A 19,762-nucleotide genomic window follows, 5' to 3' on the forward strand; every position below is an offset into this window, starting at 1 on the left:
TTAACAGGGTAGTTCGTTCGGTTCCCAGCACAGGATGATTTGCCCACAGGGTCTTTTGCTGGAGGTAAGAGATAAGCTGGAAAGAAGAACTTAATCAGTTAGAATGTTTGAGGTCAAGCTGGAGATTGGTGGAGTCCTCTTTCAAAAACTTTATTTTGCAGAGGTCATAAGTCTGAAATGGGTTTTGTGGGGATAAGATCAAGATGTGTGCAGGGCTGCAATGCTCCTGGAGGCTCTAGGGGGAAATCCATTTTCTTGCCTTTTCCAGCATCTATTGGCTGCCCACACTTCTTGGCTCATGGCTCCTTCCTCCATCTTTAAAGTTCATTGCTCCAACCTCTGCTTCACCAACACACTGCCTCTTTCTGATTTTTTACCCTCTTGCTCTCCTCTTGATAGGACCTTTGAGATTACACTGGGCCCACTTTATAATCCAGGATGATCTTTGCATACAGGATCCTTAAATTAATCCCGTCCGCAAAGTCCTTTTGCCTGGCATTGTGTTCCCTCTCTCGAGGACAGAGAGAGAGGGAACACAAGCAGAGGGAGTGGGAGAGGGAGAAGCAGGCTTCCCACCGAGCAGGGAGCCCGATGCGGGGCTCGATCCCGGGACCCTGGGATCATGACCTGAGCCGAAGGCAGACGCTTAACCGACTGAGCCACCCAGGTGCCCCAAATAAATAAAATCTTTAAAAAGAAAAAAAAGAATAATCTTAATATGAAATAGACAGGACGTGTCTTTGGGAATTTTAGAAAAGACTTGAATCAGTTAAGAGACACGTGATGTTCTTGAAGAAGACCAGTCTTTTCCAAGTATCAGGTTTTAGTACACTGCAATATATTTCTTTCTTTTTTTTTTTTTTAGATTTTATCCATTTATTTGACAGAGAGATAGCGAGAGAGGGAACACAAGCAGGGGGAGTGGGAGAAGGAGAAGCAGGCTCCCCACTGAGCAGGGAGCCCAATGCGGGGCTCGATCCCAGGACCCTGGGATCATGACCTGAGCCGAAGGCAGACACTGAACGACTGAGCCACCCAGGCGCCCCGACTGCAATATATTTCATACTTAAAAAAATTTTTAAGTCACTCAAAAAGCATGTAGGAGTATAAAGAGGCAAAGATATGGAAAAATATATTTTTTTTTCCAGAAAAGTAAAGTAATGGGGAAAGAAGTCGTTCTGTCAGTTGATCATCAGTTTAAAACAATACACAGCAAAAACTAGACAATTCGATCCAGGGAATGGTAGGCAGCCAAGAAATGGACCTTATTGATAGGCTTTTTCTTATAGTATTCTTAAGCATTGTATAATTGTAATGTAATGCTCAGAGGTTCCAGGGGTTAGGGTGTGGACATCTTTGCGGACATTATTCTGCATACCACACTCACCATGTTCTCAACCTGTCTTTGGTTTTCCTGTATTCTTTATTCTGATGAACTCTTCATTATATAGGGGGTATTTTCTTAAGTCACCACGTTTTAGAAAGGATATGCAATGTATCCTTTATAAACCCTTGCATGCCACCCTCGTTTTCTTCTGTTCACAATTAGAGCTACTCCATTGCTTCTAGCATTGTGTGTTACAGACGAAAAGTCCAAAGCCACTCAGATTCTTTTTATTGTAGGAAACCATGGCGATCGCTGTGGCTAATTTTCCAATATTCTTTTCACTCCAAAAGATTCGTCTTTGCTAGTCATGGTAATCTCATCTTCCTTGTCAAGGCTCTGTCTTGGAAACGGACACACATGCCTCAATCCTGGCCATGAAACATGACAGAGAATCTGATGCAAGTTTCTGGGAAAGATATCCTTCTTTCTAAGAAAGAGTCCTAGAAGGAAAAGGCCCTTATTTTCCCCTTCAGGTGTTGCTATATCTAGTTGTGATGCCTACAAATCCAGCCATTATGCTGCAGCCCAAGGATGAAGCCAATACTGGAGAAGAGTAAAGCCAAGGGGGTCACAGATAACGAAAGACTCAGAGAGCGAGAGAGCACTAGCTCGAGAGAGATTATAAACAGATCATTGTGAAAGGTAAGTTACTCTCATTTGCAAGAAGGGGAAAGGCTTGTGATGTTGTGATTTATAATAAGATACGGATACTGTATTTGTTCATCCCATTTCTGGCACAGAGCTCCCAAAACCATTGGAATCTCATAAGTGATAAGAGCAATCAAGATGCCTTTTGTTCCATTCATAGTGACTTCTGGACCTCACCTAAGGGTGAGGGCTGTTTGCTAGTTGAGCCAACTATGATTAGAGGGTTGGAGCTTTTGGGTTCACCTGCAACCTCCAGGAAGGGCAGAAGGGTTGGATCCAGGTTGAGTTCAATCACCAATGGTAATGATTTAATTAATCATGCCTACTTCATGTAGCCTCCATAAAATGCCAAAAGGATGGGGTTTAGAGAGCTGCTGGGTTGGTGAACCAGTGGATATTTGGGGACAGAGGCCCTTGGAGAACATGGAAGCTCCCCACCCTTCCCACATACCTTGCCCTGTGCATCTCTTCCATCAGGCTGTTCCTGAGTTGCATCCTTTTATAACAAACCAGTCATCTAGTAAGTAAACTGTTTCTCTGAGTTCTGTGAGCTGCTCTAGCAAATTAATTGAATCTAAGGTGGGGGTCATGGGTGCCTCCAATCTATAGCCTGTTGGTCAAAAACACAGGTGACAATCTGGACTTGTGACTGGCATCTGAAGTGGCGGGGGGGGCTGTGGGGGGGTGAGGGGACAGCTTTATAGGACTGAGTTCTTCACCTGTGGGATCTGATCCTATCTCCAGGTAGATGGTATCAGAATTCACTTGAATTGTAGGATGCCCTGCTAGTGTCTAAGAACTGTTTGGTGGTGTGGGGAACCACCCCTTTGAGACACACACACACACACACGCACTGGAATTGGATGCAGAATGCTTATAAATGTACACACACAGAAAGAGAACAAACCACCTGTTTTATTCACTTCACCCACAGGTCACCAAGCAAAACACAGAACCTTAACACTAACTGGCTCATGTTGCTGCTGCTCTACCATACAACCTCTCTCCATCCCAGGGAGGAAAAAACTACTTTTCCTATTAAGTGGTTTGAGCTCATCCTGGTAAATGAACAAAAAAATAAAACTCGGCTTCCCAGGAGCTATCAGAATCCCCGTGATAAAGGAAGAAATAAACTAATGACCAGAATTCCTGTTGTCTGCCATCTGACGATGCTCACCAAATGGTCTGACCATAACTCTCCCCCACCCCCTGCCATGGGGATGTAAGTCGCTGTAGGAGGGTTGGAACCAGACCAAAACCAGACTTGGCCAAGAACCAGATATAACCTGGGACAGAAACAGAGCCAGGATACACATAGAAAACACAGGGTCGGTGAGAGCCAAGCTTTATTGCTTCGTGAGATTCATGCTGGGCTGGGCCAGGGCAAACTGCCGGTCAGGTAGAGGCCGAGTTCAGGCAACAGGCTTGAGCAAAGGAAACTTGAGCAAGGCCAAAGGGCCACAGTGACCACTGAGCTGAATGCAAACAGGATCACTAAGCGACCCCCCTCGAAATGGCCACAGACCCTAGCTGACCAGTTACAACCAGGCACAGTTCTTAAGATTACCAAAAAAGGAAAAACTCCCTAGGTTCCCATACTCCCTCACTCCACCCTATAACTATAGCCCCTCACCACCGCCTCGTGGCAGACAGTCTCTGCTTTGCCGCCCCTCCCGCTGCTCCCTTGCAGCGTATTCAATAAACTTCCCTCTCTCTTGCTCTGCCTTGAGTAAATTCTTTCACTGCTTACACCACCAGCCCCCACCCAATCAGAATGCCTCACGCTTGGAAGTGCAGTTTTCTTAGCTCTGGTGGGTAAACACTTCCAGGTTTTCAGTGGACCCTTCAGAGGTGACAGGGAGACCTGGAAATAGATGCATTTTAGACAAGAGAAGAATGATATCTGCAAAACTGTTCCAAGATCAGATCTGAGAGAATAGATTGCCAAATAAGGAAACACTACAGGTATTTGAAGAGGAGAAAAAGTCAAGATCTCTACGGTTACCAAGTCTGTCCATGACACACATTTTTTTTCACATGAAAATCATATCCATAAAGTTGGTGACATGCCTTCAGGTGTTGGCATTACAGAAGTTGAGGAGAAGGACTTTAGGTCAGGGAGGAAACAACTTATAGGACTCAGGTCTCATTAATTTGGGGAGCCAGAACTTGACAGAGTGGGTTTGGGGTTTGGCTTGGCTTAGCTCAGGGTCCAAAGTGTTTGGTCTGGAATTTGCTCCTTCCTGCCAGATGTCACGTACGCACTCACTCACCATGTTAGCAGTCAGTTTGTCAGCAGTTAAAGTTGCTTCCCCCAAGAACGTGAAATCTAGAAGCCCTGACGGGTATGCCTGAACCCTCCCTCCGTCGGGCTCCTCCATGTCTAACTCTGGTCCAGTTTGGATGACTGTACCTATCACACTGAGGAAAGCAGCCTAACTGATACTGATACAGAAAGCTCTTTTCTGGGGCACCTGGGTGGCTCAGTCGGTTGGGCATCTGCCTTCGGCTCCGGTCATGATCTCCAGGTCCTGGAATCAAGTCCCACATTGCTCTCCTTGCTCATCAGAGAGTCTACTTCTCCCTCTCTCTCTCTCTCCCCCTCTGCCCCTCCCCCACCCCCACTCTTTCTCTCTCTCAAAGAAAGAAAAAAAGCTTTTTTCTTCTTCTTCCTTCTTATATGGCCAATCTTGACTTTATCCTTGGAATTTTTTTTTTTTTTTAAGATTTTATTTATTTGACAGAGACACAGCAAGAGAGGGAACACAAGCAGGGGGAGTGGGAGAGGGAGAAGCAGTCTTCCCCGCTGAGCAGGGAGCCCGATGCGGGGCTCGATCCCAGGACCCTGGGACCATGACCTGAGCCAAAGGCAGACACTTAACGACTGAGCCACCCAGGCGCCCCTATCCTTGGAATTTTGATATTTCACTAGAATTTGTCTGAGATCAGGTCTTCCTTTAACTTCTCCTGACCTTGTTGGACCCTTTATTCATATGCTTCTTCAGCTCAGCAAAATGGCCTTCACTGACTAGTAAACCACCACCAATAGAGTAACGTGCCCCAAATTCTCACAAACTCTGAGGCCTCTGATTCCAAGTCTCCTGTGCTTTTCACGATGTCCCCTCACCGTTTTCTGGTGGGTTTTGTAAAGGCGAACACACTCTTTAGCCAATTTGGGTGCTATTTTGTGTATCTGAGCTTTGAGTCGTAAGCATCTATGATGCATTGAAGTAGCTTTGAATGTGTTTTACACCACAGGGGGACTCCTATGGCTCGGGACTTAAAGAAGAGGGGAAGGTGGTTGCCTCCCAGGGCAAGCATAAACTCTGCAAAGTGGCAACATCAAGATAATTCCAGTCTGGGCGCCTGGGTGGCTCAGATGGTTGGGCGTCTGCCTTCAGCTCAGGTCATGATCCCGGGGTCCTGGGATCGAGTCCCGCATCGGGCTCCCTGCTCCTTGGGGAGCCTGCTTCTCCCTCTATCTCTCTCTCTGTCTCTCATGAATAAATAAATAAAATCTTTAAAAAAAAATAAGATACTTCCAGTCCACATGTGCACAAAACTCTAGCAACCCGGATGTCCCCAAACTCTCCAACCTTATCATCTTAAAAGTAAAACTTAAGTGGTAGAACCTCATCTTGCCTAGAGTGGGAAAGCCGACACCCTTCCCGATACGATCTTCAGAAAGGCCTTTGTGGTAAGTTGGGAGAATAAGACTTGGTGATTGATTAAGGCTAACCAGGGGCCACCCCTTGAAACAGGATGAGTATAGGCCGTGGTCGAGAAAGAGGGGTGGGAAATGATCCATTAAAAGCCCTGTGGCTCCTTTAGCATAGAATAGGGGAGGAATGGGTGCAGAGCGGGCTACTGAAGGCGAGCGTCTGACATGCGTGCTCAGCGGAAGCCCGTGTCCCTGCCCGAGAGAGAAGAGGATGGAACTCCACTCCCCTTGGGGTTGGAGCACTCAGATACGCCCACACACACCTGGATGCGAATGCCTGCCAGCCCCACCAGCTCAGACCTTGCTGTGACCTGATGTAGCACCCTGAGATTTTAGGCCCAGTTAGCCATCCGTACAAAGGTGTGGCCGTAATTCCTTAGGATCAAGATAAGCAAACTCCAGGCAAGGCCAGAGGTCAACACCTGTGCTGATTGTTGCCACAGTGATCTCAGGGTGTTGGTCACTAGGAGGGCCAGGCCTTGCTCCACCACGAAGGAGCTCAAGCCCCCAAACTGGTCAGGAGCTCATTGACTCAGGGCTGCCCGGGGTGGGGGTGGGGCAGCGCCAGACTGGGGCTGGATCTGGAGGCTAAAAGGGGACACCCTAGGTCCTTCTCTGGGACAGCGTGACCCAAGCCCATTCAGTTCCCCACCAAAGGAGACCTCTGGATTCTGGAAGAAGCAGCATCATTGAGTGGAAAGAGCCACCCACCTGTAAATCAGGAGACCTGGGTTCTAGCCTTGCTGCTGCCATTTCTTGGCTGTGTGACCACAGACCGGCCACCTCACCTTGAATTTTAACATTCTTGCCGCTAAATGATAAGAATAATTCCTACTTGGTCTATGCCCATAAACTTTTTTTTTTTTTTAATGTAATCTCCACCCCCAACGTGGGGCTCGAACTCACGACCCCCGAGATCAAGCGTTGCATGCTCTACCAACTGAGCCAGCCAGGTGCCCCTCTATTTCCACAAACTTATTGAGAGGATCAAAGGATAAAATGTGTATAAAAGCGCACCACGAACTCTGCTGAAGGATGCAAATACGAGCCACCCTCCTCCTCTCCAAGATACAAGGAGTCTTCAAGATTCTCTGGATGGCTCTGTGTACCCTTTATGACTATCACGGCAAACTGTCCTGTCTTCCTCTGAACACCTTCAGTGATGGACCTCATGATTTGTATCAGTTTCCTGGGGCTGCTGAAACCAGTTGCCACAAACTTAGTGGTTTAAACAACACCGATGTATTATCTCACAGTTCTGGAGGTCAGAGGTCCAAAGTATGTCCCACGGGACTACAATCAAGGTGTTGGCCCAGCTCCATTCCTCCTGGGAAGCCTCAGGAGAGAATCCATTTCCTCGCCCTTCTTAGCTTCAGGAAGCTGTCCATGTTCCCTGGCTCTAGGCTTTTTCCTCCATTTTCCAAAGCTAGTAACACAGATTGAGTCCTTGTCAAATCACATCACTCTCCACCTGCATCCTTAATTCCTCTGGGCCATGTGATCTAACCTATTCACAGATTCTGGGGATTAAGACGTGGACTTCTTTGGGGGCCACCGTTCTGCTTAGCATACCCCAGAAGAAGGAGGCTCTTCATTATGCTGAGACATAATATAAAATCCCCACCCACCAGTCCTACTTCTGCTTTCACACTAAGTGTGACTTCTTTGCTTCCCACATGATAGTTCTGGAATGATCTGAGCCAAGGATACTGTTTCTCCCATATCTTTTCTGTTCCAAAAAAAAAAAATTCTGTAGTTTCTTCTGGGGTGTGTGATCTGTCATTGACCCCCTTTCTACTGAAGCCTCCACATCCTACAAAAGTTGAGGTGTCTGGAACCAGTGATGTATCGCTGGGTATAGTCTGTTCAGAGAATCCCAAACTCCCTTCATTAGGAGGCTGGGAAAATTGGCGAAGAGTGGACAATCTTTACAAACCCCTTTGATGAATTCTTTTGAAAAAAAGAATCGCTGTAGCTCAATATACATAAATAAAAGTGCCCAGATCATGGTTGTCCAGCCTGGTGAATTCTTGCAGAGTGAACACACCTACGTAACCCATAGCCAGATTAAAGACAGAACATTACCAAGCCCCTCAAAGCCCCCTTGTGGCCTTCTAGTCACTAATCTCCCCAAATGAATCCACTATCTCGGCTTTTAGCTGCATGTTAGCGGGTTGAACTGTGTCTCCCCCACACTCCGCAAAAGGTGAATCCATTTCCTAATCCCTAGAACCCACGAATGTGACCTTATTGGGAAAGCTCTTCGCAGATGTCATTAAATTAGCCATCTGGAGAAGAGCTCATCCTGGATTACCCAGATGGGCCCTAGGTCTAATGACAAGTGTCCTTACAGGAGACAGAAGAGGAAAAGACACACATGGAGAAGGGCATGGGGAGACAGAGGTGGAGACTGAAGTGAGATGGGCATGGGCAAGAAACACCTAGAGCCACTCGAAGCCGGAAGGGGTAGCGATGGATTCTCCCCTAGAGTCTTTGGAGGGAACAAAGCCGACATCTTGACTTTGGACTTCTGGCTTCCCGACTGTGAGAGAATGAATTCCTTCTGTTGAAAGTCATCAAGGGGGGCAGCGCCTGAGTGGCTCAGATGGTTAAGCGTCTGCCTTCGGCTCAGGTCATTTTCCCAGGGTCCTGGGATCGAGTCCCACATCGGGCTCTCTGCTCAGCGGGGAGCCTGCTTCTCCTTCTGCTTCACTCACTCTCTCTCTCTCTTTCTGTCTCTCATGAATAAATAAATAAAAAATCTTTAAAAAAAAGTCATCAAGGGGGGCGCCTGGGTGGCTCAGTTGTTAAGTGTCTGCCTTTGGCTCAGGTCATGATCCCAGGATCCTGGGATCGAGCCCCACACCGGGCTTCTTGCTCAGCGGGGAGCCTACTTCTCCCTCAGCCTGCTGTGCCCCCTGCTTGTGCTCTCGCTCTCTCTCTAGCAAATAAATAAATAAAAAAGTCACCGAGTGTGCAGAGATAAGCCATTAAAACCCTGGAAAATGAATACAAGCACAGATTCACTCTTTTCTACTGATGTAAAAAGAATTTAGACAGCACGCATATTTTGTGTCTGACTTCTTTCATCCACCATTATCTCAGCGGTGAGCTTCATCCGCGCTCAGGTGTGTGGCGGTAGTTGGCTCATTCTCACGACTATATACTAATCCACTGTCGGAAAATGCCCCTGGGCAGGGCAGGACATTTCCATTTGCTGCACTTCCTCACCAACATGTGGAATTTCTCATTTTGGCCATCTCGGTGTGTGTGTGTAGTGGTAGTGTATTTTGCTTTTAATTTCCATTCCCCTAAGGATTGAGATTTGTCATCTTTTCACATAGTTTTTGGCCACTTGAGCATCTTTTTTTTTTTTTTTTTAAGATTTTATTTATTTGTCAGAGAGAGACGGCACAAGCAGGGGGAACAGCAAGCAGAGGGAGAAGCAGGATCCCTGGAGCCCGATGCGGGGCTTGATCCCAGGACCCTGGGATGAGCTGAGCCAAAGGCAGACGCTTAACCAACTGAGCCACCCAGGCGGCCCAAGCATCTTCTTTTTCATCATCTTTTCTGTATCTTTCTACTGGGTCTGCTAAACGTTGCCTATGTTTCTTACAGATTATAAGAGTTCCTCATATATTTTAAATATAAATCCTTTGTGGACTATATATATATATATTACAAGTATGTACCACTATTCTCTGAGTTGCTTCTTCCTCTCTTAATTTCTTCTGATGAATTTGAGGACTTTAAAGGTCAAGAATTTAGGTCTTAAGGGAACTAAAATTCTACAAAAGAAGGGAAGATGATACTTTCCCATATAACATACAACGCCACACCCTTTGGATTTTTAGCACTTGGTTAAAGAAAGCCAAGGGCAGCAGGCATTTGCACTGGCTTGGAAGAAGTTTAAAAGAAGGTTAAAACACAACATCAAAGATAGATGACTATCCTGCCCTTCATCCCTCCAGTCCAGAAAGTTCTGTGCAGCTACAAATAGCAACTGGGAGTCATTCATCTAAGGGACCATGTTTGTAAGAATCACAAAGACCCTCAAATTCTTTTTTTTTTTTTAAGATTTTTTAAATTTATTTGGCAGAGGGAGACACAGCGAGAGAGGGAACACAAGCAGGGGGGAGTGGGAAAGGGAGAAGCATGCTTCCCGCCGAGCAGGGAGCCCTGGGATCATGACCTGAGTCAAAGGCAGACGCTTAACCGACTGAGCCACCCAGGCACCCTTTTTTTTTTATTTTTTTAAAGATTTTATTTATTTACTCGTCAGAGAGAGCACACAAGCAGGGGGAGGGGCAGGCAGAGGGAGAAGCAGGCTGAGCAAGAAGCCAGATGTGGGACTCGATCCCAGGACCCTGAGATCATGACCTGAGCCGAAGGTTAACCATGCTTAACCCACTGAGCCACCCAGGTGCCCCTGCCCCCAAGAATATTAATAACAATGACAACTGAATTGTGTCCCCACCAAAACTCCCATGTTGAAGCTCTAACCCCCAATGTGACTGTATTTGGAGGTAGGGCTTTTAGGATGTAATTGAGGTCATAAAGGTGGGGTCCTAATCCGATAAGACTGGTGCCCTAATAAGGAGACCGCCTGCATTAGAGAAAAGTCCATGTGAAAAGACAGAGCAAGATGGCAGCCATCTAAGAGCCTCAAAGAGGGTCCTCAGCAGGAACTGAGCCACCCGGCACCTTGATCTGGGACTTCCGGCATCCAGAACTGTGGGAAAATAAATTTCTGTTGTTTAAGGCTCCCAGTCTATGGTATTTTGTTATGGCAGCCCAAGCTGACTAATACAACAATCATAAAAATGTCATGTCATTACTCATAATTTGACATAATGACTTTTTTTTTTTTTATAATAGAATTAGCCACTGCCATATTCCAGGGCTATGCTAAGTGCTTTCATCCATAATCTCCTAATCTTCACAGCAATCCCAGAGGGGTTTTTAGCTTCTTCAGAGGGGCTCCTTTAGGGTTTGAATGGCTAAGTAACTTGCCTGAGGGTAAGTGGTTACTAAGCGGCAGAAAGGGGACTGGAAATGACTTCTGCCTGATTCCAGAGACAGTGGAAAAATAGAAGGTCATAATTTAATATCAGATAATTGAGACACAGGAATACCCAGCAAATGCACTGTGTAAGCCGGCTGTCCCCAGGCACAAAGCAACAAAAACAAACCCCATGTTTTCAGATGTGGGGATTCAGAAAAGGTACCCTTCATCTCCCTCTTGTCAGGAGCAGCCTTGACCCAAGAGTCTATGAAATTTCTACATTAATAATGATTCCAGGAGTTTTGTTCTCTAAAGTGCCTCAAATCTATTTAATCTAGGTCAGAGGAAAACATGGGAGCAGCAAAGTTGGAGAGAGCTAGAAGGGCTGTAACAAGTAGCCAGTAAAATCCTTGCATTCAGCCCATTGGACGGGGGCACCTGGGTGGCTCAGTCGGTTAAGCGTCTGCCTTCAACTCAGGTCATGATCCTAGGGTCCTGGGATCGAGCCCCGCATCGGGCTCCCCACTCAGCGGGGAACCTGCTTCTCCCTCTCCTTCTGCTGCTCCCCTTGCTTGTACTCTCTCTTTCTCTCAAATAAATACATAAAATCTTTAAAAAAAAGAAACTAAGGCTCATAAAAAAGCAACTGGCCAAACTAGGATTCGAATGTAAATATATTTAACTTCAAAGTTTATCCTTTCCACTAAGAAACACGCATTTCATCTATTTTAAAATATCAGAGACCAGACATCATGTATGATAAAAAAAGCAAGAGACTCAAGCTCCATTCAATCACAAACTATCCCTATTTTTCCAAAGTAAAAAAAAAAAAAAAAAAAACCAAGAGGTGAGTTTCAAATATTTTCATTTTCTCACCTTAAAATTCTGTTTATAGGACTTGCTAAAAATGGAATTTGAAGAGTTGTAAACTATTTCAGTGAGCAAAGTAAGGCCGTTAGATAGAATATAGATGCATGTGATGCTTATAATATGTAATATAAACTCTTAAAAATAATATAAAACATTTAAAACAGATATAGCACCTGCTCGCTGTGCTATTCCTAGTTGTAAAGTAATGACGTCATCTGGGAAAATTACTTTTCATCCCTTTGCACAGATCCTGTCTGTGAGTCTGTCCTGAGGCTTCCTCTGGGTTGACTTTGATCCGTGATTTCTTTTTTTTTTTAAGATTTTATTTATTTATTTGACAGAGCAGAAGCAGGGGGGAGTGGCAGAGGGAGAGGGAGAAGCAGATCACCCCCACACACTGAGCAGGGAGCCCAACGTGGGGCTCAGTCCGAGGACCCTGGGACCATGACCTGAGCTGAAGACAGACGCTTAACCGACTGAGCCACCCAGGTGCCCCTGCTAAGGGATTTCTGACCCAGCTCCCCCCTGGGCCAAGGACATTTCATTATCATGACAGCACCTTGCAATGCGCTCTGCCCCCTACTTCGTTCACTCAGCCGGCCACCACCCAGACCCCCCAGTCCAGTGACCAGTGCGCTTATTTGGCTTTTCTATTCTCTGAATAATAGGTTTTGACAGCACACCCCAGGACGCAGGAAGACTTTCCCAGGGAATCTGTGACAAGGTCAGTTTTAAGGAACTGATTTTCCAGACTCTCAATTTCCTTGTTACAACCTCCCTGCCCGAGAAAAGCGCTGTGGGTTGAGTGTTCCTTTTGGTTGTCTTTGCCCTTTCTATGTTCAGTCTTTGTCACCAGAAAAGCCACCTTCTCCCTTGGGTGCATTGCCCCAGGGTGTAAAAACTTCGGAAGTGCCAAGTAAAGAGGCAATCTGACAATTTCAAGCTCTGTTATCAAAACTTGTAATACATTTGTGTTGTTTGCATGGGCGCTGTGCTAATATGAATCATAGTGATAATTCAATCCCAAAGAAAAATTGTTAACGTAGACCTCTAAGGTCTCAGGAAATAGGCATTTTAATTTTCTATTTATATTTGCGTTTTTGCGGAGAGAAGTATGACAGGGTGGTAAAATAAAAGACATCCAGCATGAAAGTATATATTGTCCTAAATTTGTGGAGGGAGGAACGGAAATACAAAGAGAAAAAGGAAACATGCAAAATTTCTAACCAGTACATAGGAGTTTGTTCTTGTCTCTTTTAAATGTATCATAGTATCAAATCGTGGTGGTGTTTATACTTCATGGGCTATATTTAGAAAATGATGTTACTGCTGATTTTAACATGTTACTATTTATAACACGCTGGCTCTTGCAACGATTTTAAATTATAATAAAAGTGTTAGGTGCCAACTAGAAAATGTGCACAGGTTACATCGTTTTCCGGAAAGTCTTTTGGGGTACTGAAACAGAAAAGCTCGAAAGTACTCACTGAGTCAGAGGATAAAGATGTTCCAAGTTCACGGCCCAATTTTTCCTGGGTTTGCCACTTGCGCCCTCTGCTGGTGAGCTGCATCTCTAAGGCGGCCGCGCTGTCTTCCTGATCTCTGCGTTTCCAGCCATGGTCAAAGTCCTGCAGGTGGGGCGCCCTGACCAGAGCCGGGGTGCCTGTGGTTGCCACTGTGGGTAAACCCGTTTGGATTAGCATGATCCCTTCACAGCCCACAGGGCACAAAATCACGCGGGCAGGTAGGCAGCAGAATGCTCTCCCGTCCAAGTGCTGAGCTCCCGTGACCTTCCTTTCCTGGCTGATCTAACGAGGAGTTTCTGGCTTTGAAAATAGTAATAATGTTGGAATAATAATAAATAATAATAATAATACCCAACACCACTGTCTATGGTGTTTACTATGTGCCCGTCGCTGTTTGAAGCACTCTCCATAAATTCACTCACTGAACCCTATGAGGTAGGAACCTTTACTGTTCCCATTCTCCAGAGGAGGGTGTTGGGCACGGAGCGGTGAAAATTAAATAAAATAAACTGCCCAAGTCACACGACTGATCAGAGATGCAGCCAGGATGTAGATGCAACACCCCCCCGCACCCCATTTGGTACACTTGCCCCTTTTCTTTACCGTTCATTGGGGAAAAATGAGAAACACAGGCACAACGACAAAACCTTCTATTTCCGTAACGCGCTTAGGACACTTCAAAATATATCTGGGCTTCCCTTGGTCGCTTTTTTTGCTTTTTTTTTTTTTAAGATTATTTATTTATTTATTTGAAAGAGAGAATGAGATAGAGCATGAGAGGGGGGAGGGTCAGAGGGAGAAGCAGGCTCCCCACCGAGCAGGGAGCCTGATGCGGGACTCGATCCTGTGACTCCAGAATCATGACCTGAGCTGAAGGCTGTCGCCCAACCAACCAAGCCACCCAGGCGCCCCTTCCCTTGGTCACTTTTGTCTCTACTCTTTGCCCCTGTCAGTTTTGTGTATCGCCTGGAGATAAAGCAGGCAGACGTCACTCTGTTTCGTTCTGACATTCAGCTTCTAGAATTCTCCCCAGTAAGGGCAGCTCAGGGGAATGAGGTGGTAGGGACCCATCCACAACTTGCTGGGCTGAGGTCCCCCTGCCCCTCCTCTGAAGCATCGAGTTCAAATAGGACGTGGGGAGGAAACAGAAAGCAGGCTCGCTGCCGAATTCTCGAAGCTTTGGTTGCACTTCTGTGCTGTCTACTGAAGGAGCAGATTCTGATGCCCAAGCATATTCCATCTCTCTGGAGCCAAGGACAACAGGATGCAGTCATGAGTCCCCTGGAGAGTCCCACCAGGGTGTTTGAGCCTGGAGCCAGCAGACCTGAGGAGAGGTAGTGCTAACCAGCACTTGGGGACGGAGGGGGCCCTGCAGAGAAGGACACTTGAGGGGTTCTGTGAACCTCCACTGAGACCACAGGTTGCGGTGACCCCATAGGGAGGCAGCTCGGGGATAAACTGCCTTTGAGAGACTGAATATACGAATGCACGATGGCCAGGCCAGATATCAAAGTAGAACTCCAGGGGCGCCTGGCCGGCTCAGTCGGTAGAGCATGCAACTTTAGAGCTTGGGGTTCTGAATTCGAGCCTCATGTTGGGCACAGAGATTACTTAAGAAAAAAAAAAAAAAAGTAGAGCTCCAACTCACAATCTACCTCTCATGACAGTAACCAGCCCAGGAAGGCTATAAGTGGGACTTGTAGGAAGTCAGACTGCCATCTCTGGTAATAATCCAGGAAGCCAAACATGACCTCTAGAACAATCAGCCCCAAATGGCCAGGACTTGATTAACCACTAACAGCTTCCCTGAGTTTTGTCCCTGCCTCCGACTTAGGATCAGCCAGACAAAAGCAAAGCTGCACCTGTGACCAATCACATACAACACCCCAGTTCTAGTTAGCCTGCTTCCAGCTTCCCCAGGCCGCTGTAAATCTCTCCCACTGCCCCCTGCCCGCCTCTGGGTCTCGGCCGAAACACAGGTGCTGGTGGCTGAGTCCCTCCTACAGCAAGCTCAGAGGAAATGGCCCTTGTTTTTCGCATTTGGTTGGTCTTCATTCATGTCCACACTTCTTCCTTCCAGCCACCGCCAGGGGCATCCCATCCCAGAGCTCTTAAATGTTGAGGTCAGAGATTTTGTTCTAGAAACCTGCTCTCTGCCTGACCTTTTAGCTGTCCCAGGTCCCTCAGTGTGCATGCCTGACTCCCTGCCCTTAAAAATTATCCATGTGCCAATGTCCCTTGGAAGGTCTGTCTGTATCCTCAAGGAGGACAACACTCACTGATGTTCATAACTTTTTTTCTTTGACTAGGTAATATATTCATAATATATTCATATATATTCATATATTCAAAAATCTGAACAACATATAAAATGAATGTGAAATGTTTTGTTCCTACGTTTGCCCCCTTTCACCTTATTCCTAACTGGTTGTTGGTTGATTTTATAAAAACGATTGGTTTCTTTTATTTTTTTTTAAAGATTTTTTTATATTTATTTGACAGAGAGAGACAAAGCAAGAGAAGGAACTCAAGCAGGAGGAGTGGGACAGGGAGAAGCAGGCTTCCCGCTGAGCAGGGAGCCCGATGCGGGACTCGATCCCGGGACTCCAGGATCATGACCTGAGCCAAAGGCAGTCGCTTAACCAACTGAGCCACCCGGGCACCCTATTTATTATTTAAACCTTGATGTCTTTAGCTGATTTTTTTGTCTGCATAATCAATTATCTCTACTCTGGGGTTAGTGATTATCCTACATTTTAATATACTTAACGTGGTTTCTGGTTAATAAATATCTTTCCTTTCAAAAAATACAACCACTTTAAAAGGCTTTACTCCCAGATCACGTTGACTCTGGCTTCCATGTTATTCTTGTCCAGTACTGTAGTTCTATTTTGCAAATCTACACATTTGTGTTATTTTTTTGTTTGTTTCTATATGGTCAAGGTTTATTAGCTAACCCCCATGTTTACCATTTCCTTTACTCACTGGGTCCTTCTTGCCTCTCAGACCTTCCGTCTGGGATTGTTTTCCTTCTCCCTGAAATATACCCCTCAGAGAGTCCTTCAGGGAGAGCTCCTGGGCGTTCCATTTGTTTGAAAATATCTCTTTTTTTTTTTAAGATTTTATTTTATTTTATTTTTTAAGTAATCTCAACACCTGATGTGGGGCTCGAACTTAACAACCCCAAGGTCAAGAGTTGCATTCTCTACCAACTGAGCCAGCCAGGTACCTGAAAATATCTCTATTCTTTTTTTTTAATTTTTTTAAGATTTCACTTATTAATTTGAGGGAGAGGGAGAGGGAGCATGAGCAGGGGGAGGGGCAGAGGGAGAAGCAGACTCCCCACTGAGCGGGGAACAGACGTGAGTCTCCATCCTAGGGCCCCAGGATCATGACCTGAGCTGAAGGCAGACGCTCAACCAACTGAGCCACCCAGGTGCCCAAAATATATCTATTCTTGAAAGATAACTTCCCAAGTACATAATTCTAGGTTGGCAATTGTTTTCTTTCAATGGTTTGGAATTATAGATTTATTTATTTATTTATTCTGGGGCGGGAGGGGCAGAGGGAGAGACACCCAAGCAGACCCCACGCTGAGTGCGAGCCGGACATAGGATTCAATCTCACCACCCTGAGATCACAACCCGTGCTGAAACCAAAAGGCCCATGCTTAACCAACTCTGCCGCCCAGGCATCCCAGTGCTTTAGAATTAATAGTGCACTTCTGGATTTCACTGTTGCTGCTCAGAATTTGGCTTCAGTCCAACTCTTATTATTATTTTTTTTTTGTAGAGAATTGGTTTTTTTTTTAAATTTTTATCCCCTGGTTGTTTTAAAAATCTTTACTCTCCATATTGGGCAGTTTCCTTATGTTATATACAGATATGGGTGTCTTTTTCCTTATCATACTTGGGAGATAGAGTGCTTCTTGTGAGTGAGGACTCATGTCTTCCATCAATTCTGAAAAGTTAGTAGCTACCATTTCTCCAAATACTATCTCTCCCCTATGGTCTGTCTCCCTCAGGGAACTCCATTTAGGCTAAGATTAGACATTTTCATTCCATCTACAGTATCGCTTCATTTCCCCCCATATTCTGTATCTCTTTGCCTCTTTATTTGCCTTCAGTGTAATTTCTTTAATTCTACCTCTGTATTAGTTATCTATTGCTACATGGGAAATTAACCCCAAACCTTAGTATCTTAACATTTATTATTTCACACAGTATTTGAGGGTCAGAAATTCAGGTGTGTCTTAGCTGGTTGGTTCTGATTTGGGGTCTCATACGAAGTTGGAGTCAAAATATTGGCTGGGGCTGCAGTCATCCAAAGCCTGACTGGGGAATCCTCATGAGGTTGTTGCCTGGAGGCTTCAATTCGTCATCAAGTGACCCTCTCTGCAGGATTTCAGAAATGCTCTTGCAACATGGTAGCTGGCTTTCCTGGAGCAAGTGATCTAGAGAGAGGCAGAAAACCACAGTTCTTTTATGACTAAGTGTCCAAAGTCACACACCATAACTTCTACTTTTTCTATTTGTTAGATGAAAGGCATTAAGTTCAACCCACACTCAAGGGAAAGAGAATTAGGCATCACCTTTTGGAGGGAATGCCAAGATTTACAAACATATTTTGAACCACCAAGATATTTTATTTCATTAATTACTTTTTTCGGCCCTGTCTAATCTGTTGGATAATACACTCGTGTGTTTCTAATATCAAATATTAAATCTTTCATTTCTAGAATTTTCTTTCTAGTTATTTTAAAACATACCGAGTCATTCCTATTGTCTCTTGTTCTGTTAATTTTTTAGTCCTCTCTTTTATTTTTAAAGGATTAAACATATCCATTGTGCCCTCTGTATTTGAGAATCCCCATATCCGAAGTCTGTGGATCTGATTTTGCTGGTTCTTACACAAAAGGTCTTCTCTCTTAATTGATTTTATTTTAAAACATGAGTGTATTTTGACTGGAACTTTAAAACTAGAAGGCCTGTTTTGAGGGTGTATTTCTTTTAGGGAGAATGTACCCCTACTCCCACCAGCATGCTGTGGGTCCTACTAACCTGGGAAATTATAAAATACTTTCTTGAGGTGGAGGTTTTGGACTATGCAGGTAGAGTGAATTCTGACCTGAAACCCATGTTTCATATTAGATTCTATGTACCCTCTAACCAGATTTAATTAATGTTAACATTTTGGGGGTGCTTATTTATTTATTTAAAGATTTTATTTATTTATTTGACAGAGACAAAGCGAGAGAGGGAACACAAGCAGGGGGAGTGGGAGAGGGAGAAGCAGGCTTCCCGCTGAGCAGGGAGCCCGATGCGGGGCTCGATCCCAGAACCCTGGGATCATGACCTGAGCCGAAGGCAGACTTTTAACTACTGAGCCACCCAGGCGCCCCTGGTGGTGCTTATTTTAAAAAAAAAAATAAAAAGTGAGACTCTGCCACCATCCCTTCTTCCTCCTCATTACCCAGAGGTAACCACTATCCTAGAATTGGTGTGAACAATGCTCATCCATATTTTAATATGGATTTATAGCAAGTATGTATCATTAACATATACAGTAGGTGTTGAAATTCTTATGCAACTTGCTTTTTTCCCTAAACATCTCTCTACTGGTGGACAGGTAGCGCTTTTTTGGCTTTGTTTTTTTGTTTATAACTATTAGCAAACAATATTGAGGTGAATATCCAAGCCTATGGCTATGGCTAAATCCACAGAACTTTCTGCAAGTGGTGTAACAATCCAGATGAGAGGGAACATTTGGGGCGGAGGGGGAAAAAGAGACGGTCGGGGCGAGCAAGAAGACACCTGCAGAAGGCACCCAGTCCTTCTTGGGACGGAGGGGCCACTTCCTGGACGAGAGAACCCCCCCAGGGGCGAATTCAATCTTCCCGCAGGCGGTGTTCCGAAGGGCCCAAGTGCGTTGGGGGAGGGGAGGAGGGAGGCGTGGGGAGGAGGACGGGCGCTGGGAACCCCAGGGGCCAGCGTTGAATGGGCAGGGGGTGCGCAGCGCAGGGCGGCCGCCAGCGCGCGGACGGGGGTCACTCTGCGCTGGCCGCGGCGCCTCCTATCGGTCGCCAGAAGCAACCTCTGCCTCTCGCAGTCGCATGCGGAAACCCTGCATGCGCGATGCGGGGACAAAAGAGCGGGGTTTTCTGCCTGCTGGGAGTAGAACAAGGGTCGCCTGAGGCCAGATTTCTCACATTCGGGCCTCTGCAGCGCTCCTCCCAACCCCTGTACTTGGGGGGTGCGGGGTGGGGAGGAAAAAAAAAGAAAAAAGGTAACCCTGACCCCGACGTGACTTGAACACGCAACCTTCTGATCTGGAGTCAGACGCGCTACCATTGCGCCACGAGGTCACAGCGAGCGGACGACTCTGCGTCGCTAAAGACCTCGCCGCGGCGGCACCGTCCCGCGGCTCTGAACACCTAGACCGAGAGGCGCCCGATCCCCCCGCCCCCGCCCCCTCTCCCCCACCCCCTTCCCCCTCCCCCCCGCGCACACTGAAGGGGAGGAGCGCGAGCCGCCCAGCTCCTCGGCTTCCGGGAAACCCGCGCGCCGGGGCTGCAGAGCCCGAGCGCCGCGCCGCCGCCCCGCCCG

At 46.1% G+C, this 19,762-nt stretch overlaps 1 protein-coding gene and 1 non-coding gene across 2 annotated transcripts in view; both read right to left on the minus strand.

The window, feature by feature from the left end:
- Positions 1 to 13,349, minus strand: part of LOC102748820 (multidrug and toxin extrusion protein 1) — a 56,511-nt gene extending 43,162 nt beyond the window's left edge. Inside the window, exon 1 of the mRNA XM_081805649.1 lies at positions 13,119 to 13,349. Coding sequence (XP_081661775.1) covers positions 13,119 to 13,334 — 216 coding nt within the window. The 5' untranslated portion in view covers positions 13,335 to 13,349. The remainder of the gene's footprint in view (positions 1 to 13,118) is intronic.
- Positions 13,350 to 19,449: 6,100 nt separating this feature from the next.
- On the minus strand, positions 19,450 to 19,521 carry TRNAW-CCA (transfer RNA tryptophan (anticodon CCA)). Its single transcript has one exon. It is a non-coding gene; the product is annotated as a tRNA-Trp (tRNA).
- Between the last annotated feature and the right edge of the window lie 241 nt (positions 19,522 to 19,762).

This window comes from Leptonychotes weddellii, chromosome 15 (assembly GCF_054177405.1).
Source record: "Leptonychotes weddellii isolate Sample4059 chromosome 15, ASM5417740v2, whole genome shotgun sequence".
In the NCBI taxonomy this organism is placed as follows: Eukaryota; Metazoa; Chordata; class Mammalia; order Carnivora; family Phocidae; genus Leptonychotes; species Leptonychotes weddellii.